General features: G+C 50.0%; 1 protein-coding gene across 3 annotated transcripts in view; it reads left to right on the top strand.

Moving 5' to 3' along the window:
- UNC5D (unc-5 netrin receptor D) overlaps positions 1-22,376 on the top strand; it is a 97,041-nt gene that overhangs the window by 54,780 nt on the left and 19,885 nt on the right. For all 3 annotated transcript variants that reach the window (XM_072917654.1, XM_041720488.2, XM_030290179.4), the window contains 3 exons: positions 14,571-14,751; positions 14,956-15,123; positions 15,840-16,004. In XM_072917654.1, the coding sequence (XP_072773755.1) occupies positions 14,571-14,751; positions 14,956-15,123; positions 15,840-16,004 (514 nt within the window). The remainder of the gene's footprint in view (positions 1-14,570; positions 14,752-14,955; positions 15,124-15,839; positions 16,005-22,376) is intronic.

Genomic DNA, 22,376 nt, shown 5'->3' with positions numbered 1-22,376 from the left:
CTAGCCAGTCACAAGGAAAGAACAGAGCCGAGCCCGGGGTCGGCACCAGAAGTCAGCCTCAGCAGAGTTTTCCTCTATGCCCACACCTCCATCCTGGCACCAGCGGTTTTTATAGGGAAAATTCCACCTGAGGCCAAGATTTCAGCAGTCAGGCTTTTCTTCTATTTAGAGTCCATAGGTTAATAAGATTTTCTATTTTGGTGATGAAGAAGAACAATTCAGTGTCCGGAGTTGGTGAATCCCTTGATGAAATTTACGGGAACGCTGCATTCACATGGATCTGTCTGGGGATTTTCCATGATTTCCATCTCAGGTTGCTCATGCGATGATCAGTGCCTGGGTGTCCCGTATCTCCCAGCCATGGCCCATCTCCCATCTCCTGGCCGAGCCACATCCTTTTACTCGTAAATCGGGTTTAACATACACCAGGTTCTCCTGCGAGGGTCGGGGGAGTCCTAATACAAACATGTATACTCCAACAAATATTCAATATCACATATATCATACTAGAAATGGCACTAATTATATCTCCTACACATAACAAGCTCTCCCAGGGCTGCCTCAGACCTGGCTGGGCAAGCTCAGGGTGAAGCTGCTGTGCCCTGGCTCCCCCAGCAGCACATCCCAGCTGCTCCTGCTGGCCACACCTGCAGATGCTGACCAAGGAGCAGCTCCCTGAGCCTGCAGCCCCTTCCCGAGGATCTGATGGCACTCCCATGGAGCCAAAGTCCCCCTCCGTGGGTGTGCCTGGCTTCAGGATCACCAAACCCTCCTGTGGCAGCAGCAGGGGAGAGAACAGGGACTGAGGTGTTAGCTCCTGTTTTACCTCTTCAGACAGTCTGGGAATGCTGAAACCATTCTGGATCCAGGGACAGGCACCTGCCTCTAGGTGATAACCCCAGGTACCACATCCTGGAGCACCTGGCTCTGCTCCTGAAGCTGCTGCTTTTCCTGGGCAGGTCCAGCTCAGCTGCCCTCAGCCTGCAGCCCACCCTGGGTTTATTTCTGCCCCTACAGCCCCCCTGGGTTTATTTCTGCCCTTATGGCCACCCTGGATTGATTTCTGCCCCTATGCCCACCCTGGATTTATTTCTGCCCTAAGCCCTGGGTTTATTTCTGCCCACCCTGGGTTTATTTCTGCCCACTCTGGATTTACTTCTGCCCTTATGGCCCCCCTGTGTTCATTTTTGCCCACTTTGGATTTATTTCTGCCCCTATGCCCACCCTGGGTTTATTTCTCCCCTATGCCCTGGCTTTATTTCTGCCCACTCTGGATTTATTTCTGCCCCTACAGCCCTTCTGGGTTTATTTCTGCCCACTCTGGATTTATTTCTGCCCCTACAGCCCTTCTGGATTTATTTCTGCCCACTCTGGATTTATTTCTGCCCCTACAGCCCTTCTGGGTTTGTTTCTGCCCCTACAGCCCCCCCGGGTTTATTTTGCCTGCCCTGGGTTTATTTCTGCCCCTGCACTCTTTGGGAGCAGATTTTCCATCTCCAGAGTTCTCTACAAAGCAGGGAATGAGGCCTTTTTCCACAGCTCCTCTCTGGGAGGGTGCTGGGCTTTGGGGCACCCTGCGTGCATCAGCACAGCAGTAAGAGAGGAAGAAAACCCAAATCCCAGTGCTGGGCAGGTTGGAAAAGGCTTTTAAATGCTCTTCTCATGCATTTCCATAGCAAGCAGAGAGAGCTGGCGAGCAGCTGTGCTTGCAGGCATCGGCACCCAACCCAAATAAATTCAGTTTTTATGAGTTAAGCATCCAAATGAAAAAGAAAACTCAGCATTTAAATGGAGCAGCTGAAAATCCCCTGCTGAGGCAAATGTTGATTCAGCTCTGGAGAGTCTCTGCTGGCACGGGCTGGTGGGACCAGAGCCCTTTATTCACCATTGATGGGAGCTGGCCTGGGCAGGCGTCAGCTCGGGCTCCTCAGCAGCCTCTGCAGGGAGATATTTAGGAATTCTGTGCAGGAATTGTGTCCTTGGGTCGGGATGAGCTCCTCCACTCCCTCAGCAGTCTCTCTTCAGGGAGATATTTCAAAATTGTGTACAGGAATTGTGTCCAGTCCGCACCAACCCCTTTACAGGGAGATATTGAGGAATTCTGTGCAGGAATTTTGTCTCAGTCCTTCAGCAGCCCCTCCACAGGGAGATATTGAGGAATTTTGAGTAGGAATTGTGTCTTTGGCTTGGGGTGTGCTCCTCCAGTCCTTAGCAGCCCCCATGGGGAGATATTTAGGAATTGTGTGCAGGAATTGTGTCCTTTGGCTCGGAGTGTGCTCCAGAAGGACCCTCAGGGAGATATTTGAGATAATAATAATAATAATATCTCAGGGAGATATTTAGGAATTGTGAGCAGAATTGTGTCTTTGGCTCAGGCTGGGAGGGGCCTGAAAGGCCGAACTGTGGCAAAATCAACATTCCAGGCCAGGTTTCTGAGGGCATTTCCCTCCCTTCCCTCTCATTTTCAGCAGTGACAAAAGCAGAATCTTTTCCCCTGAGCCCTGTGAGGTGAAACACCCCAGGGCTCCAAGGCCATGTCCCCACCTGGGTCCCTGAGGGTCCCTTGGGAGCACAGCCAGAGCCAAGGATAATTCCTGCTCACAGTTCCTAAATATCTCCCTGAGATATTACTATTACTACTATTATTATTATTACTATTATTATTATTATTATTATTATCATCATCATCATCATCATCATCATCATCATCCCAAATCTCTCCCTGAGGGTCCCTCTGGAGCACACCCCGAGCCAAGGAAACAATTCCTGCACACAATTCCTAAATATCTCCCTGAGATTATATTACTACTACTACTACTATTATTATTATTATTATTATTATTATTATTATTATTATTATTATTATTATCCCAAATATCTCCCTGAGGGTCCCTCAGGAGCACACCCCCATCAGCTTTATCAAGGGATGGTTGTGCAGCCCTGCCTGGGGCCAGGCACGCGGGACCCTCAGAACCTCCGGCCGTGGGTTGGGTTTGCTTCCTGCTCATGCAATTCTGACCTTTTTGCAGGCGCTGCTGCACTCTGCACAGTACAGGATAGAAAAACAGCTTTTGTTCTGTCTCCCTCTTTCTCTTTTGTTCCTCTCCTCAGGCGAATTTCATGACACATTCTTTCCTTATCTTCTCAGCTGACCTTTTAGTGTTTCTTTAGTTTTTCTCCAGTCTGTGCCCTCTTCAGTTTTTTTAAACTCTTCATTTTTTGGGGTGGGGGAGAAAGCACAAAGCAAAAAGAGTGGTGTTTGCCACTGGAGTGGTGTTCGGCACTGCTGGCGATGAGAAGAGTTTGGGATGCTCCCAGGTTGTGTAAAGTCCTGTAACCCTTCCCTTGCCGGCTGTCTTGGTTTGAAAAGACAGGAGTCTGTGAAGGAAGGCAAAAGCCTCCTGTGAAATGGAAAAGGTAAACCCCCTCCCTCCGAATTACCACAATTTTTAAAAAGGCTCTCAGGCAAAGATATGGGAATGGGAATAGCAGTTCTTTACTTGGAAAAAAAAAGCTAAATAAAAAAAATAATAATAAAAAAATGTAATTAGTACAAACGAAACTAGTGATGGAGTCAGAAACCTGACACCCTGAGGAGTCAGGGTGTTGGTAACAGTCCAGTGAAATGGTGGCTGCTCCTCCTGCAGTGGCAGATGAAATGCTGCTGCAGCGGGGATCTGGAGAAGGGTGGAGTTTTCTCTGAAGGTCTGGGGATGGAGTAGCTGGGCCTGGTCTTCCTCTGGGGATCCAGCGGGGAAGAAGCTGCTCCTCTGGGAATACAGCAAAGTGGCTGACCAGTGTCTCAAAAAGTGCTGATTTTATGCAGGTAGGGCTGCTTGGCTCCTCCCTCTGGGCGGAGCATCTCACCATGGGCTGATGGAACTTTCCCAGCCATGCAGTGAGTCATTAATGGCCCATTAACAGAAGATATCTCCCTGGAGGGAGACATTGTTCTTGGGAGAAATAAGAAACCTGCCCCACCTCCAACAGATGGCGAATAGAATCCATGCTGATCTTACAAGCCAGGACACAGGCTCACAGAGACCCTGGCAGGAGTTCAGCCCTGTAACCCTTTCCTGACACGGTCACAGAGACCCTGGCAGGAGTTTCACCCCTGAGGCAGCCGGGTGAGCTCACCCAGCTGCTTCTCAAAGCTCTCAGCTTTAAATCATCCCCCAGGTGCAGTGGGGACTTGACACCATTGAGGCAGGTTGGCATGAAAGAATTACAGATCAGAAGGCTTGAGAGTAGAACTCTGATTTATTTAAATACATCGCTCTTTTATAGAGAGTATTGTCCAGACCAATTCTATTGGACCTAGAGTAAAAACATCCCACTCCACTGGTGTGCAGTGAATGACACACAGTGGCAGAACTTATCTATAAACAATGTGAACAACAAGAGAGAAAAATAATTATTTACATTCTTTCTCGACTGTTTCCCAGGCTTCTGCCTGGTTAGAAACCTTTGTTTTCTCTCTGACTGAACTGAGACTATCTACAGGGAACAAGTCTGTGAGTTCCTAAATGGGTGCAGAGCCCTCACCCCAAGAAAGCCCCGCTGTCTGGGATGTTCTGTTTCCCTGACCTGTGCAGAGCTGCTCATTCCCGTTTCCCACTGTCCAGAGCAGCTCTGGAGGGATTTCACACCCGCAGTGCTGGCAGGCGACCCCTCAGTCACCCCTCAGTGCTCCCTGAGCTCTGCCAGAGTGTGGGAACCCAGGGCTTCCCTCTGGCTGCCCTGGCAGGCCTGGGACCCTGGCAGGGGTCAGGAACACCCCTGGACAGAGCCCCCAGAGACACTGGCTGAGATCTCTGTCCATGGAGAGGAGTTTTCAATCTTACAGGATGAATTACCAGCTCTGAGTGTTTGATATGAGTAATAATTAAGTGTGGCATGGGTGCAAAGTAAAATTTTAGGATTCTAGATTAGGGGTTCAAAGGGGACAAGAAGGAGGAAATTGGGTGTGCCTTGTCCTTTTTCTCCTTCTTCATGCCCTCCATGTTTCACTGTGGTGTTGGCATTTTTCTGTTGGTTCAGGCTGGGGACACACTGTCCAACGTAGGTGACAGATATTGGCACGTTATTGTAAATCCAGCACAGGTAGTTTGTGGTATTTAATGTTTGTACCATCCCACTGAGGGCAGAGCCCCACACGCTGCCCTGCAGGACAGAGCTGCGGCAGGGCAGCAGAACATGTTAGAGATAAACAGAATAAACAACCTTGGAACCAGCACAGACGAATTATGGCTTCTTCTTTGGCAATGGGGCAGAAAGACAGAGACTTTCTACACTCTCGGAATCATCAATACCTCAGATTCCAGCACCAGAGGGGTTTCCTCTGGCTGGGCTGAGCTGGAGGCGGTGACAGGAGCGTTTCCCCACAATGAGGAGCAGGGACAGCTCCGTTCTGTCACCCTGATCAGCTCAGGAGGCATCAGGGTGACTGACAGGTCCCGCAGCAGTCGGCAAACACAATGAATTCCACCCTCCTCGCTGCTGGTAATTCCTCCCAGCGCCTGCTTCCCCCACCCTGGGGCTGCTGTCAAAGCAGGGCTGAGCTGTAACCTGGAAAATCCTTGGTCAACACCCATTTAATGAAGTTTGGGATAATCTCTGGGCTGTGTGATCGGCCTTATTGGTGCCTCAGAGTGTAAAATATGAATTCTGTCAGGTACAGCAGCAAAAAAAAAAAAGAAGTGTTTAGGTAGCTAGTAATCCTTCAGGCAGGTGTGGTGGGTTACTGGGGAGTGTCACTGCTGTCTCTCCGTCGGTGACAAATGGGCTTTGGATTTCTCAGGTGTCAGAGCTTGTTCCTGTTTCATTCAGTGGGCTTGAAAATCGGGTTTTTTAATGTTCCCTCGATTGGATGGGTAGCTGTCATTCCCTGCACTGGAGTGAAGCTCCAGGAGTGGTTTGTCACCTCCTTGAGGCCTGGGTGTGACGTGGAAATGGGGCATGTGAAATCTGCAGGTGTGAGACTGAGGGTGCTGTGAAATGGGGCTAAAGCTGCCCCGGGGAGTTCAAAAATTCTGTCACCACTGCTCTGTCCTGTCCCTCAGAAACGTCCCTGCCCTGGTATTAAAGTGCCACATAACCCTGATATTAGAGATAAATGTTTATATACCTCAGGATTTGAAATTAATAAACCCAAACCCAACCTTTAGCTTGCTGGACTCTGCTTATCTTCTTTGAATGATGCTGAGATCCTTTGGACCTGCAGGGAGGAGCTGAGGGAGGCAATTCCCACCTGGAAATCTTGTGATGGAGAGGGGAGCAGCAGCCAAGCCCATTGTGAGCTGCAAACCTGAGCCTTAAAATTCACCCTGAATCCCTTTCTTATGAATGAACACGCAGAGCAAAGCTGATATTTGAGCATTAGCAGGAACTCGCAGCTCTGCTCTGCTTGTGGTGGAGTTCTCACGAGTTTCAGGTTCTTTTTGTTTGCCTTGTTTTTGTTTTGGGTTTGGATTTCTTTTGTAATAAAAGGGCAGCTGTTGTGCTAAACGATTACTGATAGTTTATTGTTACTGAACTATTACTGTTGAGTGCTCTGCAGAGGTTTGTGAAATACTCTAAAATATCTTTATCACATAATATATGCATATATTTAAGATTTAAATGTGTTGTATCCAGCGCTGCTTTTTCAAATGTTTAACACAGATTCTGACATTTTAATGGAGTGCTGTAGATGTTCCCAGGAATATCTGCCTGAGTTCCAGGGGTTTATTTACCGCCAGGGCTTTTAATGGAAATGTAAAATCATTTCTCTTCTGGGCAGCGTGCATTCCACTGCGAGCACATCAGCACAACACGAAACCCACATAAAATTCAAAAGCTGCGAGGGCTCCAGCAGCAGCGAGAGCCTGTTTTCCATAGGTTTGTGTATTTATGGGGCTGGCACACGCTCGCTGAAACGGGCAGGATAATGGGGCTGCAGTAAAACACCCCAGCAAAGCAGGCTGAGAGTTACAGCCTGCCATGAATCCTGCTGCAGTCACAGCGAGGGCTGGGATTGCTCAGTGCAAACAGCCTGCATTTGTCCAGGTGCTGATGGATCCGCAATAGCAATATTTGCTTTGCTTTTAAGGGATATTGGTTACAAGTACAATAAATGTGTTTCATTTCTCACCGGAGATATTTCACTCTCAAGACCCCGCCTGGGTATATGCAATGTCTCATTTGTGACTGATCTGATATTTAGATTGGGCTTTTAAGAGCAAATTCATAAATTTTTAGCTGCTTTTAAGAGCAAATTCATAATTTTTATAGTTTCCCATTCAGCAAAGATTGAGAACTGTCATGGCTCATACGGGACATGCTGGTCTGGACTGATTTTAGAACAAGGGTGTCTAAGGATGTGTCAGCTTCTTTATTCTATAAAACTTGGCCTCAGTTAGACTTGTTTTGTTTGAGGTGTTTGTTGTGGACAGCACAAGACCAGTTCCGTTTCCAAATTCCTTTTATTTTATGTGCTGTTACACCTTCAGCCACACTTTGCCCTTCCTCACGCGGCGCTCCAGGCGTTCCTGTTGTGTGATTTCTCCTGGAATTTGGGGTGCTTTGAGCTCCTGGAGTGGTCAGGACTCCCCGGGGCTGAGGGCAGAGCTGCTCCTCCAGCCCTTCCCCTCCCAGCCCTGGGTTTGCTCCACTGCTGCCCCAAGGCCCTGCTGGGCACTCTGGACTCTTCCCTGTCCTCCTGAATGTGTTAAATCTGGCACCCCATGTGTCCCCTCTGTCCCTGCACCAGTTACCCCAGTCAGTGGCACTTCCAGCCCTGCTCCCACCCCCCAGCAGCATCTCCAGGTGTCTCTCCCGCGGATTTTGTCCATTTTGCAGCCCTTGGGGGCTCTTCAGTCCCTGCACATCTCCCTTTTATTGGCCACAGCCCTTGGATGAGGGGCTGTGGCAGGGGAGCTGTGCACGGGGTTTTCTTCAAGCAGAAAAAAATGTTTGTTTTCCTTCTGAGATTTGTGAATAAATCAATACAGCCAGGAGGTAGCGAGGTCATGAAATCGAAATTCTGGAGCAAAGCACTTCTGAATTAGATTGCTAAACTGAAAAGAAAAAAGAAGGGAGATAACTTTGTAGTTCCTCTGAATAGATAATTCCTTTTTATACAGACATGTGCTCTGGGGCCTCTCTGGGTTTGATGTGCTGCTTTGCAGCCGTGTCTGTTTTCTCTGGCCCTCTTGCCAGAAATGGTTTTAATTTTGAATGCTTGAACATGAAAGGAGAAGTTGTGAGACTTATCGTGGTGTTTGTAATCATGGGGATGATTGTGTGAGCGGGTCCTGCGGGGATTTGGGAAGTTCACAGTGATGGAGGTGGGAACTGAAGCCGCTGGAGGCCCCACCAGTGGTGACACTGAAATGCTTTAATGGCTGGGGGAATGTTCTGCCTCTGGATGCAGAGATCAACACCTCTTGTAGTTGTAAACAGCGTTAAAAGAGAAAGCATGAAGTCGGGAATCTGGTGCCTGTTGCACTTCTTACTCAGTGACAGCAAGTGTCACAAATTTGTTAACTGACAATTGTATTTCTGTGGGATTTGGGGTTAAATACTGTTTCCAGTGTGTAAAAAAATATGTTTATTTAACGAATCTAAATGTTCCTCCCAAGCCAGGTCACTCTGTGACTCCTGTAAGATCTCACAGCTGCATTCTTGACTTTATCCCATCTGAACAAAAAGGCATTGCTGCTAACAAAAAGGAACATTGGCAGGCATTGCTGATCCCCCAGAACGCGAGGGAACGGTGAAATTACGGCCTTGGAAGGCTTTGCTTTCAATTACTGAAAGCTTCCTGTGATGATTTCCTTATCACCGAGCATTTCCTATATAAATGTGATCCTGCCTATCAGGGCAGGCAAAACCTGCAGACATCATCACCAGGAGCCTTATCTAAAGAGCGGTTTTCAGTGTCAGCAGCACTTTAATTATGTCCAAATATTGTGTGCTGAGAACCAGTTCCAAGGGAGATCCGTGGATTTCGCTGTATCCTTCAATTCGGAGCTATTTAGCAAAACAAAGGTGGAGGCTCAGCTGCTCACCTGGCTGCTGAGCTCTGTGGGTGTTGGAATCTGAGGTATTGATGATCCCGAGATTGTAGAAAGTCTCTGTCTGTCAGCCCCGCTGCCAAAGCAGAAGCCATAATTGGTCTGTGCTGTTTCAAGGTTGTTTATTCTGTTTATCTCTAACATGTTCTGCTGCCCTGCCGCAGCTCTGTCCTGCAGGGCAGCGTGTGGGGCTCTGCCCTCAGTGGGATGGTACAAACATTAAATACCACAAACTACCTGTGCTGGATTTACAATAACGTGCCAATATCTGTCACCTACGTTGGACAGTGTGTCCCCAGCCTGAACCAACAGAAAAATGCCAACACCACAGTGAAACATGGAGGGCATGAAGAAGGAGGAAAAGGACAAGGCACACCCAATTTCCTCCATCTTGTGCCCTTTGGACCCCTCATCTAGAAACCTAAAATTTTGCTTTTGCACCCGTGCCACACTTAATTACTGCTTATATCAAACACTCAAAGCTTGTAATTCATCCTGTAAGATTGAAAACTCCTCTCCATGGACAGAGATCACAGACAGTGTCTCTGGGGGCTCTGTCCACGGGGGTTCTGACCCCTGCCAGGGTCCCAGACCTGCCAGGGCAGCCAGAGGGAAGCGCTGGATTCCCACATGTGGAGACAGGGATTTGAGCTGCAGCAGGATCGTTCACCTCTGCTCACCATCCAGACCTGGAGTCAGGCCACACGTGTGCTCTGTCCCACTGGGAATCTCCCATCCCTAATGACTTTTGGGGTTATTAATGCTGATTTGCTCTTCATTTGTGCATGGCGATAAAAACCAGTGCTCCAGTTAATGGCAGACACTCCAAAAATAGGAATAAAGAAAAACTTATTTGGGATCTGATGGTGTCTTCACCAAGCAGACAAGGTACCATTAGCAGTGGCATTTTTAGCAGTGGCTCCTTTTCCTAGGGATCCAAAATAGCCTGGCTGAGTCAGCTGCTTGCCCACCTCTGCCACTATAAATTGATGCACACGTCCAGGCTGCCAGCTCTCCCTTTATCCTCACCCCAAACTGTATTTGAATTGTGTTTTGACTCACCCCCTCCCATGCTGGTGCTTTCCCTCCTCTAGGTCTTTGGTTGGCATTTCAGGGGGAGCAGAGCTCAGAGCAGGAGCTGTGGCCACAAATGAGGATTTCTCCCCTTCCTGGTGGAGGTTTGTGCAGCAAACCCTCCCTGCCTGCTGTCAGGAAAATTAATCCACAAACACCAGAGGTTTATGTCCAAAAAGGAGACAGAGGAGCCCTTTTACTTTATTTGAATAAAGGGAGAGGCCATGGGCCATCCCCCTGGGGTTTCTCCCATTTTTGGAGGATACAGCCTCCTTTTTATCCCTGTTTCCCTTCTCTCTTTCCCCACTGGCTGAGGTATTTGAGAGGTTCAGACTTCCCAAAACACCTGATACCAGAGATTTCCCTCTAATCTATAACCCTCCCTTTTAATTTTTAGTTATGGAATTTAGGGGTTTTTCCCATTGTTTCTTTCATCTTTCAACGTCTTAATTTCATTTATCAGCAAACCTAAAGCTTATTTGTAAAAGCAAATATCTTTTTCCATTCACCAATCAGTGGAATCCTCCCCATTGTTTCTTTTATCTCTCAGTGCTGGTTTTATCTAGCAGCAGACCCACAGCTTGTCTGGAAAGACAAATCCAGCATTCCCCTCCCTGCCCTGCAGTGGGAATGACCACACAGAAATGGGCAGGAGCAGCACTGGAGGCCTCAGCTGATCCCTCTGGCCATCACCGAGTGCATCCCCTCAGAGCAGAGCCTCCTCCAGCTGATTTGTGGCTTAGTCAGCATGTCAGAGTCCTGAAATGAGATTATATATTCAATCTAATGAAGGGAAAATATGCTTGCCAGCCTGGTGTGACAGTGCTGCGATGAAATGATTCAGGAACAGAGTTCCCTCAGTGGATTAATTTAAAAAGAATGCAGCAGGTACAGCTGACCTGCTCCGGGTGTTGTGAGAGGTTCTGGCACAGGATTAATGGCTTGTGATGGTGTTGATAAAAATCACAATAATAAAGGCAGGGAGGAGTGTGTGCAGCCCTTGGGTTTGTGTTAAGGGAGGACAGGACAGGCCCAAATCCCTCCATCTTAAAACTTCTGACCCCCATGTACAAAACCAAAACCCCTCTGTACAGGTGTTAAAACCCCCCTGTACAGCACTCAAATTCTTCCCTCTACTTTGTGACTACTTCTACTCTAATATCTAAACTTTTGTGACTTCTTGTTCTTCTTGCAAGGTTGGTAAATCGTTCCATGGCTCAAACCCAAAATCACAGCTGTTTCCAGCTGCCTGCCAGGGTCTCAAATGCTTCTGACCTGGGCCTGGAACCTCCAAAAATGTCTGAGGGACATTTTGAGTTCTGACAGAAGAGGACAATCCCAAAGCAGGGACAGGAATCCCTTTGTCTGCTGACCTCCCAAATTATCACCATGCCCACAAGGGCTGGGAGCTGCCTCGGGTGTTAAATCTGGTTGGAATCTCAAACAAGGTCACCAAAAAGAGCCAAAAATTCAATCCCAGGTCTTGGGATGTTAGAATTTCCATCAGAGTGACTGGTGGGGAGCTCTTAGTGGATGAGTTGGGATAAGCTTTGTTTTTCAGGCAGAAGAGTTCTCTAACTCCCATAATCTGCCCAGGCTCTGGGGTGTTGAGCTGATTTTACTCTGATAATGCCATAAGCTGGTCTGTGATAATTGCTTTCTGTAACTGGGACAAATGTATGATGATGCTAATTGTGCTGCTGCCACCCAGGGAGGGGCCCAGATAATCCCTGCGTGCCCTGGAGCTGCAGGGCCTGATGTGATCAGCCCTCCTTGGAAACTGGGGAGGGGGGGTTAATTCTGAGCAGATTGAATTTCAGATCTTTTTCTACAAACCTGCAGCACTTTATAGCAGGTTTAAAGTCTGGTGCCAGACCATCAGACTAACTTAAAATTCTGGTACAAGCAACTGTGTGACTCCACAGTGAGGGAAGTGAAACTCTGAGGAGTTTGGAGTTTGCCCTCCAGACACTGCAGTCCAGACCCCATCACTCATCCCAGTGGGGAGATGTTTTGGGTGCTTGGCTGCTTTTATTTTCCCTGGTTGCTTTGTGAGTGTTTGTGCGGGGGCTGAAGTTTCCCAAAGGTTACATCCCCGCCAGTGACAAACATCTTTTGTCATCACGACTCCTTTAAATGTATTTTTATCCCATAAATCCATCCCTTGGTTCTCCATCTTTGAAAGCCTCCATCTGCTGAGGCAGAGCAGGGGATGCCCTTGGATAAACCTGGTTTTCTCAGGGAAGGGGGGCTGGAATGAGGGGAACACTGGCAGTGCCATCCTCCCTGACAAATCAGGGTTTGATCTCACGTCTCAACACTTTGGTGTTTATGTTCCGTCTGCTTAATGTTCTCCCTTCGCTGGGATCATCATTCTTTGAAACGCTCTGCTTTAATGTAAATGTTTTAATGTTTTCTGCTCATCAAACCCCACATTCCCAGACTCAGCACACACAGGATCAGTGTGTGCTCCCTCCAAGGGTGAGGCTGACAGGAACGGGGCCCTTGAGCCCCTCCCACCACCCCAGAAATCCCCTGGCCTGAGGAGAGTCAACATTTATAAACACACTTGTGAAATAATGAACTCTGGGAACGCTGGCCGTGTTTGTCATTTCTCTGCCCATTTCACTGCACATAAAGTGTGCTCGCCATCGAGCTCCTGTCACTTGATTTATGCCCCTGCGGCGGCTCCATAATTTAAATTGAATTCCTAATTTCTTTGCTGAAACCCCCTCGGATAATTACTGTTAAGGTTAACTGCAGAAGGGGAACTGAATAGTGAGTGGATTAGTTGGTTGTTCTAGGGTGTTGGTTGTGTTAGACCACAGGAAAAGGGAATAAAATCCAGGGGATATTGTCCAGGGAAGGGTTTGGCATGGCTGGAAAAGGTTTGGCATGGCTGGAACACACTCCCAGGGATATTGTCCAGGGAAAGGTCTGGCATGGCTGGAAAAGTTTTGGCATGGCTGGAACACACCCCCGGGGATTTTGTCCAGGGAAAGGTTTGGCATGTCTGGAACACACTCCCAGGGATTTTGTCCAGGGAGAGGTCTGGCGTGGCTGGAAAAGGTTTGGCATGGCTGGAACACACTCCCAGGGATTTTGTCCAGGGGGAGGTTTGACATGGCTGGAAAAGTTTTGTCATGGCTGGAACACACTCCCAGGGATTTTGTCCAGGGGGAGGTCTGGCGTGGCTGGATTTAGCACGGCTGTTTGCTCCCTGCTCCTGAGCTGTGCCCAGGCTCCTGCAGGCACGGTGGCTGGGAGGGAGGGCTGGATGCAGGAGACAGAGAGATGGAAAAGGGATCACAGAGCTCGAATCTTTCCCCCATTTTCAGTGTGAAACGTGTGGTGCTGAACCTCGCCCTCAGGTAACTCACATTTGCGCAATTGTGTCAAATCATGGTTTAATTCCATAGCCACCATGTGGGATGAGGTGCCCCAGACCTGGAGCCTTTTCCAGGTGAGTCTGCAGCCCTTGGCTGGGATGTGCTGGGCTGGGTCTGTCCCAGCAAAGCCGGGAGTGCTGCTGCAGAGGGGAATCTGCTGCCTGGCACCAAGCGTAATTGGCTTTGATGGTCAGCGTTTGCAGATTTGTTTAGGAACTGGAAAATGTACAAATTGCAGCCCATCTGCGCAGAGCTGAGTGCTAATGAATGCCTACAGCTACCACAGCCATAAGCTCATTACCACAAAGTTCCAAGTCCTTCCACAAGTTGCTAAACAAGGTTATTCATCTGAACGGAGTGGAGAAGGGAGTTTGACTGCAGGGCACAGCCAGAGCTCCTCCAGATCTAGAAAAGCTGTTAAAACAACCCCTCGCTCTTTGGTCTTTTAATAGAATCCGTTGATTTTATTTCTATTTTTAATTTTGCTCTCCTGTGACAGCAGCTTGCCATGCCTTAACTATTTTCTGTTAATGTTTCGAGTGGAACGGCACCTTGCGGGCGATTCCTGGGCGTGCTCAGAGACGTTGGGTGGTGAACTGGAGAAGATGGATGGGAACACATCGCGCACAGCATTTCAGGGGCTTTATGGACCATGGCAGCAAACACTAATGGCCTCTGTTCTCAGGGTGTTTGTGTCACCTGGGAATCTGTTATGATGACTCGGCTCTTCCTCTGTGTGCCGTGTCAGGCAATTTCAGCTTCCTGTTTCTTCACAAAAAAAGTGGAATTGATAATACTTATTATCTGTTTTATAGAACTGGTAGTTGTCCAAGCGTTTGAACATCCAATGCGTGGTGCAGCAGGAGCAATGTGTAAAAATATTGTTGGGAGAATTTCCTATTCTCGCTCAGCTGAGATTTTATTCCATGTTCCTTGTGGAAAAATCAGCTTTTCTAAGTTACCAGCCAAAGGAAGCATTTCCCCATCCAATTAACAAGGTCATGAGGTGCCTTTGGCCCACTCGACATTTTCCTGTGCTCCTCCCTGCCAGGTGGAGTGGCTGAAGAACGAGGAGCCCATCGATTCCAACCTGGACGAGAACATCGACACCAGGGCCGACCACAACCTCATCATCCGCCAGGCACGCCTGTCTGACTCGGGGAACTACACCTGCATGGCTGCCAACATCGTAGCCAAGAGGAGGAGCCTGTCAGCCACCGTGGTGGTCTATGGTCAGTGCCAGGGCTGGGGGCAGAGGTGGCTGTTCCTGCCGTTCCCTGCTTGGATTTGTGCTGCTCTTGCTGCATTGACGCAAGCCCGCCACGCTCGGGATCACCCAGCCAAGCCCTCCCTGCTGGGGTGGGTTTGGGTTTGGTGCTGGGGGGCTCTGGCCCAGCCCCACAGCCCCTCAGCTCCCCCACGTCGGTGTTTTGCAGTGAACGGGGGCTGGTCCTCGTGGACGGAGTGGTCCAGCTGCAACGCGCGCTGCGGGCGGGGCTGGCAGAAACGCTCACGCACCTGCACCAACCCCGCGCCCCTCAACGGGGGAGCCTTCTGCGAGGGCATGTCCGTGCAGAAAATCACCTGCACCTCCCTCTGCCCCGGTGAGTCCCCGGCCAGGGAGAGCTTTTGGTGGGAAGCAGCAGCGGGGAGTTGGGAAGGGAACGGGAAATGCAGCTGTGCTTAGGCTGAGCCTACTGAGGGTGTGGGTGCAGTGCCAGGCACCTGTGGGCAGGCTGGAACTTACCCTGGCACTACCAAAACCCTGCCAGAACAGCTCAGGGCTCGGGGGGAGAAATCAGGGACCTGGTGGGGGTCTGGGGTTAGCACAGAGAGGAGAGCTGATGTTAACAACACCAGAAAGAGACACACAGAACCCTGAGCTGAGAACTTTGCTAACAGCATTGTTTATCATGCAGCAGTTTGCTCAGAAGTGTATTAGATGTGGAGTTAGGGGGAGAGAGACAAAAGAAGCGCTGCTGCAGGAGCTCCCTGGGCGGGCAGGCAGAGCTGACTTTGTTTCCCCTGGCACCACCAAAACCCTGCCAGGACAGTTCAGGCCCCGGGGGGAGAAATTAGGGACCTGGTGGGGGTCTGGGGTTAGCACAGAGAGCAGAGCTGATGTTAACAACACCAGAAAGAGACACACAGACCCCTGAGCTGAGAACTTTGATAAAAGTTTATCGCTAAATGTTTATCATGTGGAAGTTTGCCCAGAAGTGTATTAGATGTGAAGTTAAGGGGAGAGGGGTGAAAGAAGTGCTGCTGCAGGAGCTCCCTGGGCGGGCAGGCTGAGCTGACTGTGTTCCTGGCCCCGCAGTGGACGGGAGCTGGGAGGTGTGGAGCGAGTGGTCAGTGTGCAGCCCCGAGTGCGAGCACCTGCGCGTGCGGGAGTGCGCCGCGCCCGCGCCCCGCAACGGCGGCAAACACTGCGAGGGCCTGAGCCAGGAGTCCGAGAACTGCACCGAGGGGCTCTGCATCCAAGGTGAGCTGCCACGGGCTGACCGCGGCTTCTGGGCTTGGCCGGAGAGCTGGGCTGGAGGCCAGGGAGCCTGCGTGCATGGGGCTCTTGTGGCTGATTCATTCTCCTGAAAAGGGAGGTGGTTTTCTGGTTTGTTGTGCAGAGTTTGAAATTTTACGGGTCTCTGGATTTGTGTTGTGCGTTGTCTGCCTGTGAATGATCAGGTGATGCTGAAATCCCAAATCCAGGGGGTTTGCAGGGTGGAACTCCAGCCTCCGTGTGCTCCTCCAGCCAAATGTGCTCCTCAGCCCTTCCTGGCGAGCAAACGGGCAAAGCGCCCCAGGAGAGCTGCGGGTGCCGGAGCCGGTCAAGGTCGGAGTTTTCTCTTTTTGCTGCCTTTAGCAGGAGTTAAACCCGGGCAGAGCTGCAGCTCCCTGGGAAAGGCTTTGCCCTTCACCAGTGTCTGGGAAGCGTCTGGCACTGGGAAACTGCTGCTGTCCCCAGCACGGGGAGCTGGGGAGAGCAGCCCTGCGGCTGCGCAGGCTCCGCACACGGCAGGAATTTGTGAGTTTCTCCCTGCCCTGAGCCCGCTCCTGTCCCTGTGGAGGGGCTGTCACCTCCTCAGGTGGAACAGCAGCCCTGGGAGTCGTCAGGAGTGCCAGGGCTGGGAGATATAAACAAGGATGTGTCTGTTTTCTGGGATGTTGTAGTCAACCAGCCCTCCGTCCTTGTTTCTATGGTTCTGCATCATCTTTTCTCTTCTAAACAAAACGAACTCTCTTTTTTTGCCCTGAGATTTCAATCCTTTCCCAGTGGCAGAGAGCATCCTGTGTATTTATTCAGGCTTCAGAGATACCTGAGCTGAAACCTTCAATCAGATTTTGCTGGGGTTTGGTGGGAGGGAACACTCAGCACTCTGCCTACAGAACAGCTCCAAGGTGTCCAAGGACAGAAATGTAATTTCTTCTTTTTTTCCTTCCCTGTGCTTTGAGAAAGAATACCCAGAGAGGGTTTGGGAGCAGTGCCATTCACTCAGCTCTCAGGGACTGTGCTGATCCTGCATTGTTTCCTGGGGTCTCTCTCCACCCTGTCCATCAGTGAATTCCTGTCCCTGCGACGGTTGGCTCAATCCCAAATCCATCCTGGTGTTCCTGCGTGGGGAGCTGGCAGGAGGATGTGTGGGAAAGGCGTGAGGAGCAGCAGCTGAGGCTGCACGGTGGGACTGTGACAGCAGAGGGGACCTGCCATCCCCCTGGCTCCATCTGTGGTGTCCCCAGGGTCTGTTCAAGGTGGCCCCACTCAGGTCATTGCCTGCAGGAACACTGCCAGTAGGAAATGCTCCTGTCCTGCCCCACATTCCCTGCTGTCAGCCCAGGGGGCAGTGCCACATGCCACCCATGCCTGGGGGCACAGGGACAGAGCCAGGATGGTGCCAGGAGCCTCTGGCACTGAGGGAGCTGGCTCAGCTCTGCCCTGCCAGGCCTTTGGGGTTGGCACAAACTCATTCCCTGCTTTTCCTGGAATGGTTTGGGTGGGAAGGGGCCTTAAAGCTCTGCAGTCCCACTCTCCTCCATGGAGACACCTTCCATGGACACCTTCCCCTGTCCCAGGTGGCTCCAAGCCCCGTCCAGCACCCCCAGGCTGTGCTCCAAGAGCTGCATTTCCCTGGACTGGGGCACTCCGTGGCTCCTGCTCCTTCCACCTCCAGGTGGATCCTGTCCCTCCTTCATGGCTCCAGCTGTCCCTGTGTCCTCGTTGTTTTCAGGGCTGTAATTGCTTTCTCAGCTAACAGGAATTGATGCAATTAGCCTATTTTTTAAAAAGATCTCTTCTCCCCTGTTCATCTTCCAGTGTGTGCCTTTCCTGCTCCTCTTCTCATCCCGTGGGGAAATGTGGAGGAAATGCAGCCCTGAGCCACAGCAAACCAATCTCTTGGAGTTTTTTTATCAGGCACAACTCGTTAACTTTGCTCCTTCTGTGAGGCAGAAATAGCAACATTCCTTTGGTTAACAAATCAGGACTGAGCTGAAGGGGAGGGTGGGAATGGAGGGTGCCAGGGAAGAGCCAGCCTGGAGCTGGCTGGGAAAATCCCAATCCTTGGGATGAGTGTTCAGATCGGGAGGCAGAAAATGGAACAGGGATAAAATGGATCAACTCTGGGGTTCTTTATTCAGTCCCTGACTGGAGAGTTTGGGAAGAACCCCAAGGCACCACCTGGGAACATCCCAGCACTCCCGTTAGCCTTGGGTGGATCCCAGTGGGCCAGCCCTCACTGAGGAGCAGCTGGAAGAAATTTTCCTTCAGGGAATTTCTCCTGGAACTTGCAACTCCTGTGTAGATCCAGACTTAGATGGAGGATCTTCCAGGAGGAAGATTCACGTGGGGTGTGACAGGGATGAAAGGTTTCCAGGGCTGCCAGATGGGTTCCCTGGGATGCAAAGGTGGCTTTGGCCCCAGCCAGTCCCAGTACCTCACTGCTGTGCTGCATGTTTGTTCTCCCAGTGTTCATTCCCTCCCCGTATTCCCAGCTGGATGCTTGGCCAGGGTGGATTTCTTTCTCTTTCCTGCAGAGGTGAAAGCTTTCTCTTTGCTTAATAAAAGAGAGGGTATTTTTTTTTTTTTGAGAGCTTTTTCTTTTACTTTTATCTGTTTGCTTTAAAGTTATTTCTCCTGACTTCAAAACCTATTGATTTCTTCTCCCAGTGCCCAAAACCAAAACAAACAAGTAGGGCCACAAGGACTGACCTGCAAACATGTTTTTACTAATGCACCCTGGATAATCACAGCACAATCACAAATCATTTTGTTTTCCATTTTCCAAGCAGCGCTGCTGCTGTTGCCAGGAGGCTCCTGGGTCCAGGAATCTCCATTTTCATGGGAAATGCTTTTCCCTTTGCAGTTTGGTGCAGACAGCCCCGTCCAGCAGCAGGGAAGGGTTTGCTCCACTGCAGGCTCCAGTCTGACCCTCCTCTCTGGGTGTTTTTGGGCCTCATTTTCCTGCAAAACCAAAACCAGCTTTGGGCAGGGAAATAAAAACCTCCTCCCACCAGGTTTTTGGTGAGGAGCCGAAAATCCAACGATCTTCTGGACTAAGTATTTCTAAACTGGTCATCCTCACAAACATGGAAATGAAGAGAAGGATTGGCCATAATCCGCCTGAGTCTCCCAGTTTTAGGGATTGCTTTGGCAGGTTTTAGGTTATAAATGGTGGCTCAAGTGCTTGGCATGATGGAGGCAGAGAAGGCTCATCTTTAAGAGCTGCAGTCCCATAGAAAACCCCTTTGGTCCCATATTTCCATCTGTTGGGGGCACATGGATGTGTGTGTTCAAATACACACAGAGAGGTGCTGTTATTTGGGGCGTTTAGTACAAAAATGTGAATAAACTGGGCATTTTTATATCTTGTAACTAATTTAAGTGCCCATCACCAGCCTTTCCATACATCAAACACACAAAGGAATCATTAATTCTGACCTGAGTCTCTTTGCCAGTGATCCACTGCAAGGTATTGAACTTCCTTCTTGCTGAGGTGTAAATAAACAACAGCATCCAATAGAGCCAACAAATAACCTGAATTAACCAAGTGAGAAATTGCTGCAAAGGAACTTCCTGATAGGGATTTAGGGGAAAAAAAAAAAATAAGATGAAGAGAAAAACATGGACAACATAAAATATTCATATTGTCAGCAAACGAGGAGAAAATGTTTCATTTATAGAGTGAGACAGAAGCAATATAGGAGATAGATATGCTCCATGTAAATTTATTAAGTGCAACTTTCTCGCTCTCTCTCCCTCCTTCTCAGATAAAAAACCTCTTCATGAAATAAAATCCCAAAGTAAGTTCTTTTTTTTCTCTTGTAAATATGATTTTCCTCATCTTCTCTGCCGTTTGGGTTATTTGTTTAGGAGCTAAGTAGGAGCCAAGGTTTTATGAGAGGCTTTAGCATCTGCTGAAAGCATCTCTGTGATCCCAGGTTCAGCGAGCCAGGGGAGTGCTCATCCTCAGCAATTTGCATCTGACAGGGAGCCATGCTCCGGAGCGCTTGGAATCAGGAAAAAAAAGGAATTTATGCAAGAGTTTGGGGTTCCTGGTGCAGACCGGGCTCTGCTGCTGCCCCTGGCCCTGCTCAGCTCCCTCCTGTCTCACCTGGAGGGTTTTTCTGTGCCTGGGATTGTCTCAGCGCTGCTCTGGGGCTTCTGTCCTGTGCCCACAAGCTCTGCCAACCCCAACAGGGCAGGAGATCAGGGGGACAGGGGACAGGGGAAGAGGGAACAGCCTTGGGCTGTGCCAGGGTGGGACAGCAGGAATTTTCCCCTGGAAAGGGCTGTAGAGCTGTGCCAGGGTTGGAAATCAGGAATTTCCTCATGGAAAGGGCCTTGACCTGTGCCAGGGTGGGACATCAGCAGGAATTTCCTCATGGAAAGGGCCTTGACCTGTGCCAGGGTGGGACATCAGCAGGAATTTCCTCATGGAAAGGGCTGTAGAGCATTGGCAGGGTTGGATATCAGGAATTTACCCCTGGAAAGGGCTGTAGAGCTGTGCCAGGGTGGGACATCAGGAATTTCCCCCTGGAAAGGGCTGTAGAGCTGTGCCAGGGGCGGCCCAGGAGGTGCCCACCCCTGGAGGTGGTGACCACGCTGGTGCTTGGTGGTCTCTGAGGGCTTTTCCAACCTTGGTGATTCTGTGATTTTACATTCCTGGTCCTTAGTTTTTTCTCAGGATGCCCAAAATCAGTGTAGGGAGCTGCAAAAGGGGCTGAGGTTCCCTGAACCTTTGGGTGTGTCTGGGTGCCCCCAGAATCAGCCCTGATGGATCCCTGCTCTGGGCCAGGCTGGGCTCTGACAGTGGGTTCACTGTTCTGTCTGTGCGCTTCCATTCCGCAGAGAACATGGAGAGAATTTCAGCCAAGCCAAGATTCTGGGATTTCCCCAAGAACGAGCTGCAGCAGGGATGATTTGGGCTTGGAGAGGCCAGAAGATGGAAAGGGCTGGGTTCCACCTGGGGCAGGGACACAGAGCTCATGGAGCTGATGGAGCTCATGGAGCTGACGGAGCTCATGGATCTGACGGAGCTCACAGAGCTCACGGAGCTCACGGAGCTCACGGAGCTGACAGAGCTCATGGAGCTCACGGAGCTGACGGAGCTCACGGAGCTCACGGAGCTCACGGAGCTGACAGAGCTCATGGAGCTCATTAAGCTCACGGAGCTGACGGAGCTGACGGAGCTCACAGAGCTCACGGAGCTGACAGAGCTCACGGAGCTGACGGAGCTCACAGAGCTCACGGAGCTGACAGAGCTCATGGAGCTCACGGAGCTCACGGAGCTCACGGAGCTGACAGAGCTCATGGAGCTCACGGAGCTCACAGAGCTGACAGAGCTCATGGAGCTCATGGAGCTGACGGAGCTGACAGAGCAGGAGCTGCTCCAGGACTTCCCGATTCATCAGGGATGCAAATCAAAGCCAGCAATGAAGATCACTGGGGTACAGCCTGTCCCACTGAAGGATCTCCTTCCCGAGCCCCTGGCTCGTGGTCCTTGTGCTCCAAGAGTGAGGAGAAGGACTTTGGGCTGTGGGAGGGATGGGGAAGGACCCATCACTGGGAAGAACTCAGGGATCTCCTGCCCAAGTCCCAGACCTCCTCTCGCTGCTGGAGCTGGGGAGGTGGGCCCTGCACAGCTCCTGCAAAGCGCTCCCTGTAAATGAGATAATTTAATCAATTACATCTCCTAATGCACTAAGCCAAATGTTTCATTTTCTGCTCCTGCACATCTTAAATTATCTTCAGGTGCTTTATGAAACTTAATCATAGTTAATAGAAACTTCATTACCATCAAATGTGCTTTCAATAAATGTTGTGTAACAGTGGCAGGAGGTGGAGTGAAAAATGGGCTGCAATTACCACAAACAGGGATCCTGGAGCAGAAAGGGATAAAACTGGTGGTGCCTGCCAGGGTCCCTCCCGCCCCAGGGCTGGGAGGATGCACCTCATTAAAGAGTAATTGGTGGACTATAAATGTTTGCTTTTCTAGTTTGTTTGGTTGGTTTCCACTTTGTTCCTTTCTGGGAAAAAATAAAAGCAGAACCTCACTCTGCTCCCCCAGATCTCCCACGCCTTCCTCCATCCCTTAATTTCTAATCTCCCATGGAAGGAATTCTCCAAAGGAAAAGATCAGAAGGTGAAGAGGTAAAAATTACTTTAAAAAAACCCCCAGTGGCTGTTTCTAAAGAAACACCAAAATCCCAAGCTAAAAAGAAAGGCTCCTTCCTCATGGAGTTGTGTTCCGTGGAATAATTCAAGGAATACTGAGTCACTCAGGGTTTGCCCTTTTAGCATAAAGCCGTTTAAAACCCCACCAAATCCTGAGAAGGATCCTTTGCCTCTGAGCTCGGCGTT

This window comes from Taeniopygia guttata, chromosome 22 (genome assembly GCF_048771995.1).
Source record: "Taeniopygia guttata chromosome 22, bTaeGut7.mat, whole genome shotgun sequence".
NCBI lineage: Eukaryota > Metazoa > Chordata > Aves > Passeriformes > Estrildidae > Taeniopygia > Taeniopygia guttata.
Note: the sequence above shows the minus strand (reverse complement) of the source record. Positions and strands in the feature narration are given on the sequence as shown.